We start from the raw sequence: 16,968 nt of genomic DNA, 5'->3' as shown, positions 1-16,968 counted from the left end.
TAAAAAGTTGATTCCTACGTAATTTATGACAGATTTGCCCTAAAAATTGCCAAAAACGGCTAAACAGCTGAGCCATTAGCCGTTACTTTTTAAACTTTTATGCATTGATTATGAGATGGTTGCATTACCCCCCCCCCCCCCCCACCCTTATATTAGTTTTATATACTTGTTTTCTCATTCGCAGGCTTTAAACCTTTGGGTACTTTTATTAAATCCTAAATGGTAGAATGAAATAGGCATTGTCCAAAGATAAAACCCATAATATTAAGCCACAGACGGGGTATATTGTTTTAAAGTTTTTATGGAGGGACATGGATTTATTTTTTATTGTCTTATCCCTTAAGATCCCTGGGTATAAATCCGTTCGTTAGTCAGGGATCATAAGGGATAAGTAGGGATGGAAATCCGTCAAATTTTTGGACCGGATTCGGATTCTTACAGAATCCGTCTAAAAAATGGCGGATTCTCGCGGATTCCGGATTCTTATTTTTGGCGGATTCCGGATTTGGATTCCGGATTCTAGCAATATTTTAAAAGGCTTTTTTTAAAAATCAAAAAATTGAAGTGCTACATATGTCCTAAAAATTAATGTTCTTGGTGTTCTCTATAATTCACTCCCGAGAATCGAACCACTTATAAGAATCGATTTTAAAAGATATTATATATAATGATGATAATCTTTGCCTTCAAAAAGGGGGAGTTGAAAGAAAAAACTCAAGACGCTAATTTTAGCCTACCAATTAATAATCCGAATCCGCTATTAAAAAAACGGATTCCGGATTTAGATTCGGATTACAAAATTATCCAAAAATTGGGCGGATTCCGGATTCGGATACGGATTTCCAACCCTAGGGATAAGACAATTAAAGATAAAAATGATGTACAATACATCTCCAATTATGAAAATCAAAATTACCCCTTTTTATTACTATTAAGGGCAGGAAGGGAGGGGTCATTGGACTATAAATTGCACTGTTTCCTAGAGTTTTATAACCACGTCATCTTTTTTTGTTGGTTACTTATATTGAATTTTGATTGATTGGTTTTAAACTATTAGTGTCCAAACTTTTTTGGCTATAAAACTTTGGGTACCATTATTTTAATTTTAATTCATTTTATTCAAACTAGTATTATTGTCCGAACTTTCCAACTAATAATTTTAATCTATAGAAAGTGTTATTTTGTTTGTCATCTTTGGGATATAGATATGTTAATTTATCGTTAATTGTCTTATTCCTATAGATACCTAATCTGTATCGATAATAAACAAAGTTATTTCTTGTTGAAGGATTAGAGTAAAACACTAGAGGGAGGGAGTAAGGGTTAAATAACTGTATCTCCCCATCGCAACCGCCTTGTGCAACCTTTCTATTGGGTCATTGAAAATCAACCAATGGTGTCGCTTACATTAACACAGCTAAGTAGCAGAAAATAATTTAGAAGCAGACAAAAGAGGTCTTAGAAAAAGGAAGGGAGGTAGTTGTCTGTATTTACATCTTTACTATAGATCTGTTAGAGGAAATTTTTCAATTTTTAATCTATTGTCTTATCACTTAATATCCCTGATTTAGGGCTATAATGAGAAACCAGACAGGTATAGAGGACTAGATACTATTGTCTTATCCCTTAATACCCATGATTTAGGGATATAATGAGAAACCAGACAGGTATAGAGGACTGGATACTATTGTCTTATCCCTTAATACCCATGATTTAGGGATATAATGAGAAACCAGACAGGTATAGAGGACTAGATACTATTGTCTTATCCCTTAATACCCATGATTTAGGGATATAATGAGAAACCAGACAGGTATAGAGGACTAGATACTATTGTCTTATCCCTTAATACCCATGATTTAGGGATATAATGAGAAACCAGACAGGTATAGGGGACTGGATGCTATTGTCTTATCCATTTATATCCATGATTTAGGGATATAATGAGAAACCAGACAGGTTGATACTATTGTCTTATCCATTAATATCCATGATATAGGGCTATAATGAGAAACCAGACAGGTATAGAGGACTGGATACTATTGTCTTATCACTAAATATCCATGATTTAGGGCTATAATGAGAAACCAGACAGGTATAGAGGACTGGATTCTGGAGAAAGCTGTCTACAGACACAGACATCAAGGCATCATTACATTAATATTTTACTAGCTGATACGCCCCTAGAAGCCTCTAAGCAATTAAATTGGAGGTGGAAAATTGACGCCCTCCCAATTTTTAATTTGAGTTTAAAAAAAAAAGTTTATAAAAATATTTTTGGGGGTTGGGTCTTTTTTATTGGGAGGTTTGGGGTACCCTTCCCACAAAGAGTTAAAAACCTTCCATGGACCTATGAGAAACTTTACTGTAAAGGAGAACTATATCGGTTCAGAGGTTAGCGAGATTCTTTGGTACAAACAGACAAATCACATCCTGTTACTTTAGTATAAGTTATACTAGCGGCTCTGCCTCTCTTTAGAAGACTCCAGGGGCATTTTGGGTTAAGGGAAGGGGGGGAAGGGAAGACACTTGACTTTCAATTTTAGATTTGAAAAGATTATAGTTATATAGTTATAAACCTTCCCCGGACCTTTATTAAGATTCACTGTAAAGGAAAACCCCTCGACAGACAGACATCCTCCGCTTATTTTTTGGCTTTATTTTTCAAAAAAAAAAATTTAAGCTGCCCCCTAGTCAAAATTAATGTACCAACCACTGCTGAGCACAAATTTGTTTACCCCTATAATCTGGGGAGGTGGAGAAATTTAAGACAGGTCTTGACTTGGTCCTGTCTACCAAAGGTTAGTATATAGTTGAATATTATTTATTAAAGGAATCCTGTTGTTCGTCATGTCGTTTTTGTGAAAATAAGCCAACTATAGGATAAATTGCATATATCACAAGAATGCAATTTTCAAGTCTTGATATTTTTAAAATACAAGATAGAAAATTGAAATTCTTTCAAATATATGCCCTATAAATGTAGTTTAAACCATTGAAAAGGAAAAAAACATGCAGTTCACTAAATTCAAGTTTAAATGCATTTCGTGCCCCCTTAGTATAAATGATGGTAATGTTGACAGTCTTTTAAAGGACTGAGAAAATAACGTTTCCCAAAAAATTCCTGATTGCTGTCGGGGAGGAGGTTTCGGGTTCGAGTCTGGTCCACGTGTCGTACTATAGACGTTAAATAGTATCTATGAGCGACTTGAATAAGGGGGGGGGGGGGAAGTTTGTACAGTTATAGGAAATGAAATTCAGTACCAAATTTTGCCCTGGCCGTTTGGGCTTGTTTTTATAGTTATCAACCTAATTCTTTTTGTAAGCGCTCTTATATGATTGGATCTACCTGTAAAACTTTAAAACTTGAATTTTGGGACTTTCCCTTAAAGGGGCTAGTGGAGCAAAAGACCCCCTAACACTAAAATTTTAAGTTCTGAGCCTATTTTCAGAGATATTGTGACGATTTTTTTAATGAAAACACTTTTTAACAAAACCGAAATAAGTAGCCATTACAAATTTCATTTTGGGACTTTCCCTTAAAGGGGCTAGTGGAGCAAAACACTAAAATTTTAAATTCTGAGCCTATTTTCAGAGATATTGAGATGATTTTTTAATGAAAACACTTTTTAACAAAACCGAACTAAGTAGCCAATACAAATTTCATTTTGGGACTTTCCTTTTAGGGGCTAGTGGAGCAAAAGACCCCCCAAACACTAAAATTTTAAGTTCTGAGCCTATTTTTTGAGATATGAGATGATTTTTTTAATGAAAACATTTTTAACAAAACCGAATTAAGGAACCATTACAGATTTTATTTTGGGACTTTCCTTCTAGGGGCTAGTGGAGCAAAAGGCCCCCCAAACACTGAAATTTTAAGTTCTGAGCCTATTTTTAGAGATATGAGATGATTTTTTTAATGAAAACATTTTTAACAAAACCGAATTAAGGAACCATTACAGATTTTATTTTGGGACTTTCCTTCTAGGGACTAGTGGAGCAAAAGGCCCCTCAAACACTGAAATTTTAAGTTCTGAGCCTATTTTTAGAGATATTGAGACGATTTTTTTTAATAAAAATATTTTTAAAGAAACCAAACTAAGTAGCCATTACAAATTTCCTTTTGGGACTTTCCTTCTAGGGACTAGTGGAGCAAAAGGCCCCCAAACACTAAAATTTTAAGTTCTGAGCCTATTTTTAGGGATATTGAGATGATTTTTTTAAATGAAAATATTTTTAACAAAACCGAACTAAGTAGCCATTGCAAATTTTATTTTGGGACTTTCCTTCTAGGGACTAGTGGAGCAAAAGACCCCCAAACACTAAAATTTTAAGTTCTGAGCTTATTTTTAAAGATATTATGGCTGATTTTTTTAATGAAAATTTTTTTCAAATAACTGAAATAAATAATCAGAAGATAAAATTTTAGTGATTGGGGGTCTTTTGCTACACTAGCCCCTGGAAGGAAAGTTCCAAAATGAAATTTGTATTGGCTACTTAGTTCGGTTTTGTTAAATATGTTTTCATTAAAAAAATCATCTCAATATCTCTGAAAGTAGGCTCAGAACTTAAAATTTTAGTGTTTTGGGGTCTTTTGCTTCACTATTCCCTAGAAGGAAAGTCCCAAAATGAAATTTGTAATGGCGACTTAGTTCGGTTTTGTTAAAAATGCTTTTATTAAAAAAAATCGTCTCAATATCTCTAAAAATAGGCTCAGAACTTAAAATTTCAGTGTTTGGGGGGCCTTTTGCTCCACTAGCCCATAGAAGGAAAGTCCCAAAATGAAATTTGTATTGGCTACTTAGTTCGGTTTTGTTAAAAATGTTTTCATATTAAAATATCATCTCAATATCTCTGAAAATAGGCTCAGAACTTAAAATTTTAGTGTTTGGGGGTCTTTTGCTCCACTAGCCCCTAGAAGGAAAGTCCCAAAATGAAATTTGTAATGGCTACTTATTTCGGTTTGGTTAAAAACATTTTCATATTAAAATATCATCTCAATATCTCTGAAAATAGGCTCAGAACTTAAAATTTTAGTGTTTGGGGGTCTTTTGCTCAACTAGCCCCTAGAAGGAAAGTCCCAAAATGAAATTTGTAATGGCTACTTAGTTCGGTTTTGTTAAAAATATTTTCATTTTAAAATATCATCTCAATATCTCTAAAAATAGGCTCAGAACTTAAAATTTTAGTGTTTGGGGGGTCTTTTGCTCAACTAGCCCCTTTAAGGGAAAGTCCCAAAATGAAATTTGAAATGGCTACTTAGTTCGGTTTTATGAAAAAAGTTTGCATTAAAAAAATCGTCTCAATATCTCTGAAAATAGGCTCAGAACTTAAAATTTTAGTGTTTGGGGGGCCTTTTGCTCCACTAGCCCCTAGAAGGAAAGTCCCAAAATGAAATTTGTATTGGCTATTTAGTTCGGTTTTGTTAAAAAGTGTTTTCATTAAAAAAAAACGTCTCAATATCTCAGAAAATAGACTCAGAACTTAAAATTTTAGTGTTTGGGGGTCTTTTGCTCCACTAGCCCCTTTAAGGGAAAGTCCCAAAATTCAAATTTTTAAAGTTTTACAGGTAGATCCAATCATATAAGAGCGCTTACAAAAAGAATTAGGTTGATAACTATAAAAACAAGCCTAAACGGCCAGGGCAAAATTTGGTACTGAATTTCATTTCCTATAACTGTACAAACTTCCCCCCCCCCCTTAGAATAGGGTGAATGCCTTGGTACAAAACAGGCGCAAATCATTACCATGCACAGTTAAGACTAAACAAGGGTCGTGCAATCAATGGGTTGATTGACTGAAAGGCGTTTGACCATGTAATAATGCACAACATTGCTAAGATCTCTTAAAACCCGGACCAATCATTTGACAATTTCAGGAGGAGGGGGGGTTACGATAACCCTATAGCCAGAAATAAAATAAAGATTTTTTATTTTTAAATAAAAAGTAAACACACAATTTAATTTTGCTCTTAAATTTATATTTTTCCAGGGTGATGGTATTGAATGGGATGTTGTAGAAGGCGCGGATCAATACACTCTAACCAGGTGCAGTGCAATACCCAGGGAGGAAGGGAGGGGACATCAGACTGTAAATTATATACTAATACTGGTACCCAAAAGTTTTATAAATACGCTCTCTCTTACAGTTGCTTTAAACCTATGGGAATAGTTATTTCTCGCATCGTATTATAAACGGCTTTCCGCGGATATAGAATGTACTATTATAAGATTAAAACTAGTTTTTTTAGCCCCGAGGTGCCAAAGGCACCGGCTAAAAAACTGGTTTTAATCTTATGATTGTACATTTTTATATTTGTAGAAAGCTGGATATAATACGATGCTAGACATAGTTTTTTCGTATGGATGAGAACCGGTTCCTATTCACCGGATTCGAATGAATACGAGAAAACTTATTAAAACCTTTATTTAATGATTTTGTATTACAGAAGGGGTAATATGGTGTTTCTTGATTGGGGTTATAAATAATTTAGTGTCTACTGTCTTATCCCTTTTGGTCCCTATTTTAATAATGGAGGGAGGGGACATTAGACTGTCATTTATACTAGTACCCAAAGTTTTATTAACAAATTCTCTCCTACATTTTCTTAAAACCTTTGGGAAAACTTATTAAAATCTTGATTTAATAATTTTAAATTACAGAGGGGGTAATTTGGTTTTTCTTGATTGGGGTTATAATTTAGTGTCTACTGTCTTATCCCTTTTGATCCCTATTTTAATAATGGAGGGAGGGGTCATTGGACTGTCATTTATACTGGTACCCAAAGTCATATAAACACGTTCACTCTTTTATAAGCTGAAAACTTTTGGGTACTAGTATTAAATGTTTACTTGATGGTACAATTTATCAGATTCAAAAATTTTCTAACAATGATTTGTCTTCAAAAGTGGTATTTGTTATTAATTGGAGTTATACACCAATGTATTGTTCTTTGTCTTATCCCTTTAGATCCCTGAGTTAAGTAAGGGATAGAGGGCTCATTGGACTGTATATTATACTTGGTACCCAAAGTTTTATAAATACGTTTTCTTTTACATTTGCTTTAAACCTATGAGAAAACTTATTAAAATCTTGATTTAATAATTTTAAATTACAGAATGGTTAATATGTTTTTTCTTGATTGGGGTTATAATTTAGTGTCTACTGTCTTATCCCTTTTGATCCCTATTTTAATAATGGAGGGAGGGGTCATTAGACTGTCATTTATACTGGTACCCAAAGTCATATAAACACGTTCACTCTTTTATTAGCTGAAAACTTTTGGGTACTAGTATTAAATGTTTACTTGATGGTACAATTTATCAGATTCCAAACTTTTCTACCAACGATTTGTCTTCAAAAGTGGTATTTGTTATTAATTGGAGTTATACACCAATGTATTGTTCTTTGTCTTATCCCTGTAGATCCCTGAGTTTAGTAAGGGATGGAGGGCTCATTGGACTGTATATTATACTGGTACCCAAAGTTTTATAAATACGTTCTCTCTTTACATTTGCATAAAACCTTCGGGTACTTTATTTAATAATTTTATATTATAGAAGAAGTAATATGGTTTTTTTGGGGTTATAATTTATTGTCCATTGCCTTATTCCTTTAAATCCTTGTAAATCATACTGGTACCCAAAGTCATATAAACACTCTTTTATTAATTTGGGTTATACATCAATTTCTTCAAAATGCCTGAATTTTGTTAGTATCGAAGCTCCGCTAAAATTACTGCAACGTTTTTGAAGAAATGTTAATTTTACAGCTGAATTCTTTATTTGTGAAGATTCCCTATTACATCTAATCTTTTATTTTCTTTGTTCAGAGAACAGTTGTTACAGAAAGCAGATAAAAGAGATAGATCCAGGTAAAATTTCCTGTATCAATGCGCATCCAGAGCTGGATCCTAAAATCATTTCAATGGTGCGCCAAATCAGGGTAAGCCAACTTTCCACCAATGAGGGCACGGCATTTTACAAATTGCCTCGCTGTGATTGGCTGAAATTCGGCGCATCCCGATTTGGCGCACCATTGAAATGATTCAAAGATCCAGGTCAGTATATAATTCACTTGGTTCGTCGGTCCGTCAGTCCTCAAAAGACATAAATACTTATTTTTTTCTTAAATGTTACGTAATGTTAATCATTTAATGCATATTCTCTTTCTTTTTATATCAACTGAACGGCCATCCATAATTGATTTTGTCCGATTGTCAATCTCTTAATTTTTTGGTGCCTAATTTTTTGTTTACTACCGGCTACGCGGGGAGGGGGTCGATGTTTGTCTGTGTGTCCCAAATGATAATGCTAACCGCTGAACCGATATGGTTCACTTTTACAATTTGGCTTCTCATAGGTCATGGGGAGGTATATAATTTTTTTTTTTGGGGGGGGGGGAGTCTATATACCAACACCCTCCAAAGTGAAATCGCCTCCATAACCCAAACCCCCATTTTCTTATAGCTAATAAATGGTTGGTTGACTTCCCATCACTTCAAGTGCCCCCAGAGGCCTCGAGTTTCTAAATAAATCCAGTAAATTTATCTTTAATTTTAATTTTAGGGAATATGAGATAATCCGAGAATACTCTGGAGCTTGCTTTCCAATAACTCAGGAATATAACAAGTTTATACTAGACAGGGATATTAAGGGATAAGACAATGGCCGATAAATTTTTTATATCCCCTTTGATAATGAACAAAATTACCCCTTCAAAATTAATAGTTGAAACGTTTGGACACACAACTAAATGAACCAACCAATTAAAATTCATTAAAGAACCTGAAGCACTATCCGCTTGTAAATGGATGCGATACTCTAACGCCCACCTTAGGGTATTAGATTAAGTAATATCCAACAGACAATCAACCTTCTGATTGCTCAACCTTTGTTTGGACGTCACTTATCCATTTTTTCCACTCCTTGCGGAAAAAAATCTAGAAAAATATGTGTAAGGGGTAAAAAAAAGAATAGAATACTTTAAGAGTACTGAGCTGGATCTTAAATCATTTTGGTGGTGAGCCAGATGGGGGTGCGCCGAATTTCAGCCAATCACATTTCATAAAATGCTGTGCTCTCATTGGTGGAGAGTTGGCGCACCCCAATCTGGCTCACCACTAAAATGATTTAAAGATCCAGCTCTGACAAAAATTTTCCATTATTGTCCCTCCTTGGGGAAAAAAAGTAGAGGAGGGGGGAGGAATTTTTTTGCATCCGGAGAAAAAAAAGAATATCCACCCCTGTAAGCGGCGTGACTTAACTTGTTGTAAAAATGCAGGGTTTTTCTGTTTGTATTCGTCCGCCGTGTACAGATGAACCAAGGATACCTCTCAACAAAGGAGATATAGTCATAGTCACAAGGTAAAGTGTACAGATGAACCAAGGATACCTCTTAACAAAGGAGATATAGTCATAGTCACAAGGTAAAGTGTACAGATGAACCAAGGATACCTCTCAACAAAGGAGATATAGTCATAGTCACAAGGTAAAGTGTACAGATGAACCAAGGATACCTCTCAACAAAGGAGATATAGTCATAGTCACAAGGTAAAGTGTACAGATGAACCAAGGATACCTCTCAACAAAGGAGATATAGTCATAGTCACAAGGTAAAGTGTACAGATGAACCAAGGATACCTCTCAACAAAGGAGATATTGTCATAGTCACAAGGTAGTAAGTTACTATCACCAGGAAGGAGAGGGGGGTCATTGGATTGTTATTTGCCAGGGAGGGAAGGGAAATTGGGCTGTTTATAACACTAGTCCCCAAAGGTTTTCTTATTTGTTGGCTTCACAACCTTGGGGACATTATATTAAATTTGATGCGTGTCCAAATGTTTCAACCATTAATTTTAATCCTCAGAAGGGATAATTTTGTTATCATAATTGGGGATGTGTAAAGATTTATCGTTCATTGTCTTATCCTTTACTGTTCCTGTATATTACAAATAATAATTTTTGAGGCAAGTCTTTTGGATGGCCAATGGGATCTCTAAAACAGCGGTCCCCGCAAAGATTGTCTGTATGTAAATCATTGGGGTGCTACAGGGATATATATTTGGACCCGTGACAATTAAAATAATTTTATTAGTAGTCAAATCTACTCTATTATAATGATCTTGCCGCTGTACGACTGTCTGTACGTCCATCCGTATGTCCAAGAAAGTTAACTAAAATGGGGGGTATAATCCCTTTAAGAAAGTTAAAGGATCTGTATCTGTTTGTCTGTCTGTGTGTGTAACGAAGAATCTCGATAACTACTGAACTTATATGATTCTCCTTTAAAGGGTAGCTACTCATAGTACCTTGGAATGTTTATAACTATTTGGGGGAGGGTACTAAGAAAAATCGCTTCTAGAAAAATATTAACCCCCCCCCCCAAAAAAAAAAAAAATTATTTTTATAACTACAAAGAAAAATGGGGGGGGGGGTAAATGCCTCTAGGGGCGCAGCCGCTAGTTTTACATACATGAGTAATGAATACTCTATAGAACATTTCTGTTTAGGTGGAAGAAGTACTGGTTGTATGGGGACAAAGTAGTTCACACAAAACAGGTTAGTTCGTGTCCAGCCGTAGGTCCAGTAGAGATGGATAGCTCTTTTCGTCATTATAAGAATGTTAGAATCATCCTAAATATTTTAAGCTTAACATTGATTAATTATAACACTTTAATATCTTTCTTCCTTACAGTAAAGCTTTTAATAGATCCAGGTAAGGTTCATAACTATTTTTGGGGAGGGTAGGTAACTCTCACCGAACCACCTAAGAAAAATGGCAATTCTTTGGCTTATTTTCAAAAAAATATAGGTTCTTTAAGAGGCTGGGAGGGGGGGGGGATGTTAAATCAAAATTAATGGTTAATATAAAGGGGGTGTAAAGGGTCCGAGGGTGCAAGCTTTTCCGCAGTGGACCTATCCGGGGAGGAGGAGAAGAAGATGTACACCCCCGGGCAAACCTGCACCAAACCACCTGTTCTGACAGCCATGTCTCCCGTCCGGGTTTCCCCCACGGGGCTGGCCTAAAGGGCTTTTAAGTCAGCCCCTGTCAGCTCTGGAGGCCTTGGAGGCCTTTCAACTCCAACCCTCCATAACCACATCCAACATCACCCCCCCTCCTCCCCTCATCCTCTCTGGCGACATCCATCCAAATCCTGGTCCCAAATACCCTTGCTCTACCTGCTCCCGCAACATAACCCGCTCCTCTGGTGCCTTCCTCTGTAACTCCTGCCAACTTTGGGTTCATCCCAAATGTTCCCTCCTCTCATCCAAATCCGAATACAATTCTAACTGGTCCTGTCCACCCTGCATCTCTGCCTCCCCTACCCCCTTCTCACCCATTTCCCCCCAACAATCAACACCCCCACCTAAATCCCGTGGCCCCAAATTTCCATGCCCTATCTGTTCCTTAGGTGTTACAAAATCCACTGGCTCCTTCCAATGTAACTCCTGCCTCCAATGGGTCCACCCCAAATGTTCCCTCCTTCCATCCTCCACCCACTACTCCCCCTTCTGGATATGCCCCTCCTGTTCCCTCCAAAATTCCCCCCCTCCCTCACCCTCCACACCCAACTCCCCGTCTCCCCCACCTTCCCCAACAGCACCTCCATCACCACCACACCCTCAATCACCCCCGCCCCCTCCTCCCCCCACCCCTGCCCCCCGCAAACCTCCTGGTAAACCTTTCATCCTCCAATTCAACTGTAATGGTCTCCTTACCACCCAAGATGAACTCCACAACCTTATTTCAACCCTTAACATCCCAATTACCTGCCTCCAAGAAACTAAACTCTCCTGCAAATCCAATCCTAAACCCCTCCCTGGCTATAACTTCATCAGAAAGGATCGACAAGACCGACCTGGTGGAGGAATAGCCTTCCTCATTGCCGAAGACATCCCCTTCACACACCTTAACCTCAACCACCTCTCCAATGGCCCCCTTGAGGTTGATGGCATCCAAATTTCCCGCAATGGCTCCCCTCTACAAATCATCAACCTTTACCTCCCCCCACACTCCTCCTGCCCCCCACAATACACCCCTGACTTTAACCTCCTTTTTGAAAATCCAAATGACCTTATCCTAGTCGGTGACTTCAATGCCCACAACCCTGCCTGGAACTCCATTACCCTTGACCAATCTGCCATGAATCGTGGGGAGGCTCTGCTGGAAGCTCTCAATGAGAGCAGCCTTTGCCTCCTCAACGAGGATTCCCCTACCCGCCTTCCCCCCAATGGCCAACCTACCTCCCCTGACCTTTCCTTATGCTCTGCCCACCTTGCCCTTGATTTCTCCTGGCACACCCTTACCACCCTCCGTTCTGATCACCTTCCCATTCTCCTCTCCATTCCCGAAATCACCAGAACCCCCCGCCCTGTCAAAACCTTCCACAACTTCCATAAAGCAGACTGGGACACCTTTACCCTAGAAACTGAAACCCTTTTTGAAGACCTTCCTGACCCTTCCTCCTGCTCCCAAGGTGAAGCCACTTTCCGCCAAATCCTCCAAACTGCCTCCAAACACACTGTTCCTGCTGGCTTCATCAAAAATTCCAACCCTACCCTCCCTCAGTCTGCTAAACCCCTTATCCAGCAAAGAGACTCCTTAAGAGAAACCAACCCCCATGATCCTCAAATTCAAATCCTTAATGACCAAATCTCCTCAATAGTAAACCAACATTCCAACAAAAAATGGCAAGAAACCCTTTCCAAATCCGACCATAGAACAAATCCTTCCAAATTCTGGTCCCTCCTCAAGTCCCTTTCCGGCAAAAACAACTCCCCTCCCTCCAACCAACCCATTTCCTTCAACAACAACAAAGTCCACACCTCCCACCTCCACATTGCCGAATCCTTCACCAGTCAATTCACCTCTGTCTCCCGTCATACTTCCAACCCTTTCTCCAGAAAAATTATCCGTAAAATCCGCCGCCGCAACCACCTCAACAGAAACTTCCAACCTTTTACCTCTGCCCTTGTCCTTGAAGCAATTAAAAATTCCTCCAATTCCTCTGCACTTGGCCCCGACAACCTTAACATCCTTCACCTTAAACACCTTGGTCCAAATGGCATCTCCTACCTCACTAAACTTTTCAACCTCTCCATCTCCGCTGCCAACATCCCTGCCATTTGGAAACTATCCAAAATCATTGCCCTCCTCAAACCTGGTAAACCCCCTGACCTTTCCACCTCCTACCGCCCAATCTCCCTCCTCTGCCCTGCAGCAAAAGTCCTTGAACGCCTACTCCTCCCCTACCTTAAACAATCCCTCTCCACCCACCCCTCACAACACGGCTTTAAACCCCTCCACTCCACCACCTCCTCCCTCCTCAACCTTTCCACCACCATTGCCAATGGCTTCAATCAAAACCTCCCCCCCAGCCGCACAACTGTTGCCTCCATCGACCTTTCCAAAGCATTTGACTGCATTCCCATCCACCTCCTTCTCCAAAAAATCTCCTCCTCCAACCTTCATCCCAACATCATTAGATGGCTATCCTGCTACTTGCGTGGCAGGATGGCTTTCTGTTCCTATCAAAACACCAATGCCTCTCCTAAAATTGTCCACACTGGCGTCCCCCAAGGCTCTGTTATCTCCCCAGTCCTCTTCAACTTCTACATAGCAGATGCCCCCCACATTCCCCCTGCCCACACCTCCTCCTATGCCGACGACCTTAACTCCTTCCACTCCTCCCCTAACATCCCCCAGTCAGTTGAATCCATCAACTCCCACCTCTCCTCAATCGCTGACTGGGCCTCCACCAACGGCCTCTCCATAGCTCCCAACAAATCCACTGTCACCCTCTTCACTTCTGACCGCAAGCACCAATCCAACCTCCATCCTCAAGTCCAAATCAACGGCTCCACCCTTCCCCTTGAGAAAACCCCTAAAATCCTTGGAGTTACCTTTGACACCTTTTTCAATTTCAGTTCCCATGTCTCCACCATTTCCTCAAAAATTTCCTCCCGCCTTAGAATCCTCAAATGTCTGGCTGGCACCAAATGGGGCCACCAGAAGGAGACTCTCCTCACCACCTACAACACCCTCCTCCGCCCCATCACCACCTATGCCTGTCCTGTTTGGTTCCCTAACACCTCCAAAAACAACATTGACAAACTCCAAGTCCTCCAAAACCAAGCCCTCCGCATCTGTACTGGTTCCACTAAAAAATCTCCCATCAGCCACCTCCACCAAGAAACCAAAATCCTACCAGTACGGAACCACCTTTCCCTTCTTTGTTCCCAATACCTGGCCTCCTCCCTCCGCCCCTCCCACCCATCCTTCCACAACGTCACAACCCCCCCTGGCCCTAGATCCAAAAAATCCACCCTTCAATCCATGTTCCTTCCTACTCTCCAACCTTTTCTTTCCCCCGACAACACCCTCCTTCCCACAAACTACAAATCCACAATCTCCAGACTCCACACCTCAGCTGTCACCCAAGCCATAAATTCTTACCCCCCTAATCCTGTCCTTAATCAAGCTCCCCCTGACATCAACCCCTCCGAAATCCAACTCCCCAGGCACTACAGAACCATCCTCTCCCAATTAAGATCCAACTATTGTCCTAAACTCCAAAGCTACCTCCATTCCATCAACGCTTCTCTTACCCCCAACTGCCCATCCTGTCCTGTTAATCCTACCCCAGAAACAGTCCAGCACCTATTTTCATGCCCAAATAATCCTACAAATCTTACTCCTATGGACCTCTGGCAAAATCCCACCCATGTAGCTGCCTTCCTCTCCTCCCATCCAAGTTTCACCAGCCTTCCTCCCCTCCAACGCCCCCCTCCAGAGCCCCCACCATAAGCCCACGCCCCCCCCCCCCCTCACCCCACTGATGACTACCCGGACCGGAAACTGACTATGAGCAGCCAAAACAACAACAAAAGGTACTCTTGTTCCTATATTTTCCATTTTGTTGTTACAGATGGGGGTATTTTATGGTTCAAACTACATATATCTAGGCTTTTAATTAATGTATGTTTGACTGCAACAAAGCGGTTGACTAATTAACAAAACTGTTTTAAAGCAAGGAGGGATATTTACAGGGGTCTTAAGAGATAAGACAATGTCCAATAAATTGATGTACATCCCCAATGTTGATACACAAAATTACCCCTTTTGTAGCGTACAATTAGTAGTTGAAACGTTTAGAAACATAACTTAATGTACCAACGAATAAAAATTTCATAAAAAGTACACAAAGTTGTTAAGCCAACGAATAAGGAATCGTTGTTTTAAAGCCTTATTATAAACAGCCCATTGTTATATCTCTCTCTCTCTCTCTCTCTCTCTCTCTCTCTCTTGGTTATTTTTGTCTAGAAACAATTTCTCTTAAAAGGGTGAGGTACTCTCTCTTAAAATAGTTATAATCCTTCCAAGGACCTATGAGAAGTAACATTATAAAAAATAACCATATCGGTTCAGTGGTTAGAGAAATCCTTTGGTGCACATAGACAGACATCCTGTTACTTTTATATAACAATTATGATAATGTTTACAATTATAAACTATTTGACAATTATATCATTTTGCTGGAAAAATATGCTTGATTGATTGATTGCTGGGAGCGTGTAATATGATTGATTGATTGATTGCTAGGCGCGTGTGAGAGGATGGTTTCCGCGGCATTGCGCAGTTGAAGCATACTCTCAACACAATGAAGAGGAGACAGATAATTTTACAGGTAGAAATATAATGCTATAATTAGGGTCTGTCCGTCTGTCCGTCAGTAGCGGATAGCTCTTATCGTTGATTTATGCCGGTTAGAGTTGTCCTATTGGTTCTAAACTTTATGTGGAGATTACTGCTAATTTTTTTGTGATTATTCTCCTGACAATAGAACTTTTACTTTACAAATTTCTTGGCACGTCAGTCTGTCAGTCTGTCTGTAATGATTTTTAGAGGACAACAAATTTCTCTTCTAATATACAGAATATAATCTACTACTAGCGGCTGCGCCCCTAGATGCCTCTAGGGGCATTTGAGAAGGTGGGAGTTCGATAACTTAACTTTATTTTAGATAAAAAGGATACTGAGAGTAAAATAAATTGTTTTTGATGAAATTTTTTTTTCGAATTTTAGTTTTAAAAAAAATAGGGGGGGGGTTATTTTTTTTCTATGGGCGATTTCTCTTCGGTTCGGTGGATAGCAAGATCATTCGGTACAATGAGACAGAAAGAAAGACATCACGTTACTTTATTATTAGTATAACATTGTCCGTAAGTTCATCGGTAATGCTCTGGAATACATCAAATATGTGTATTTTAAAGTCGATATTAAGGCTAGAATTTTGTGTTATGATTCATATGACCAATGAAAAGATATACTTTAAATTTTACTAGCGGCTGCGCCCCTAGAGGCCTCTAGTGGCACTTTAAATGTTTTTTGTTGTTCGAGTCTCTACGATACTTATCTATGTTGCGTTGAAGCCTCTGTGCTTAAATTCTTTTTTTTTGTGATTTCTCTTGGGATGCGTCGTATTTTTAAAATGGCTTTTTATATGTTAGGTTAGGTTATATTGGGTTTGGTGATTGCCCCACAGGGTTAGGTAATTTGCCCCGCAGGGTTAGAGCCCCCCGCAGGGGCTAGAAATAGAAGAAAAGCTACTGTTGAAAATACGAAGAATCGCCCCATAAGGTGCGATGTTACGAAAGGGACTATACCCGATTATTTTTATTTCAGAGAGTTACGATAGTGGCGCCAGTGTTAGTAGAGCGGACATTTCTGCAACTAAAAATACCTCAGTCAAGAATAATACACATCATAGGTAGGAGGCAGCTTATACCAACAATGAAATTAATTCGGGAAAAAATCATGAAACCTATACGTGTTTTTCAGCTGTCGTTGGGGGGCAACACATCGTTAAATTGACGACCTCTCCATTTGCCCCCAAAATATTATTTCAGATTTTTTTCGCTTGTTGGTTATACCTCTTCCTGGGTAGGAGAAAGGGATAAGACGATG

General features: G+C 39.0%; 1 protein-coding gene across 14 annotated transcripts in view; it reads left to right on the top strand.

The window, feature by feature from the left end:
* LOC145307196 (palmitoyltransferase ZDHHC6-like) overlaps nt 1–16,968 on the top strand; it is a 39,659-nt gene that overhangs the window by 15,496 nt on the left and 7,195 nt on the right. For all 14 annotated transcript variants that reach the window (XR_013875344.1, XR_013875343.1, XR_013875342.1 and 11 more), the window contains exons 9-17: nt 2,073–2,146; nt 2,722–2,801; nt 5,992–6,047; nt 7,832–7,873; nt 8,568–8,620; nt 9,284–9,365; nt 10,511–10,559; nt 15,604–15,688; nt 16,687–16,771. Coding sequence is in view for 4 of the 14 variants with exons in the window: in XM_080149568.1 (XP_080005694.1) it covers nt 2,073–2,146; nt 2,722–2,801; nt 5,992–6,047; nt 7,832–7,873; nt 8,568–8,620; nt 9,284–9,365; nt 10,511–10,559; nt 15,604–15,688; nt 16,687–16,771 (606 nt within the window). In the remaining 10 variants the exon portion in view is untranslated. The remainder of the gene's footprint in view (nt 1–2,072; nt 2,147–2,721; nt 2,802–5,991; nt 6,048–7,831; nt 7,874–8,567; nt 8,621–9,283; nt 9,366–10,510; nt 10,560–15,603; nt 15,689–16,686; nt 16,772–16,968) is intronic.

Source organism: Acartia tonsa, chromosome 15, assembly GCF_053477335.1.
Source record: "Acartia tonsa isolate MP-2025a chromosome 15, ASM5347733v1, whole genome shotgun sequence".
In the NCBI taxonomy this organism is placed as follows: Eukaryota; Metazoa; Arthropoda; class Copepoda; order Calanoida; family Acartiidae; genus Acartia; species Acartia tonsa.
The sequence above is the reverse complement of the archived record's forward strand: the minus strand, read 5'-3'. Positions and strand labels throughout refer to the sequence as shown.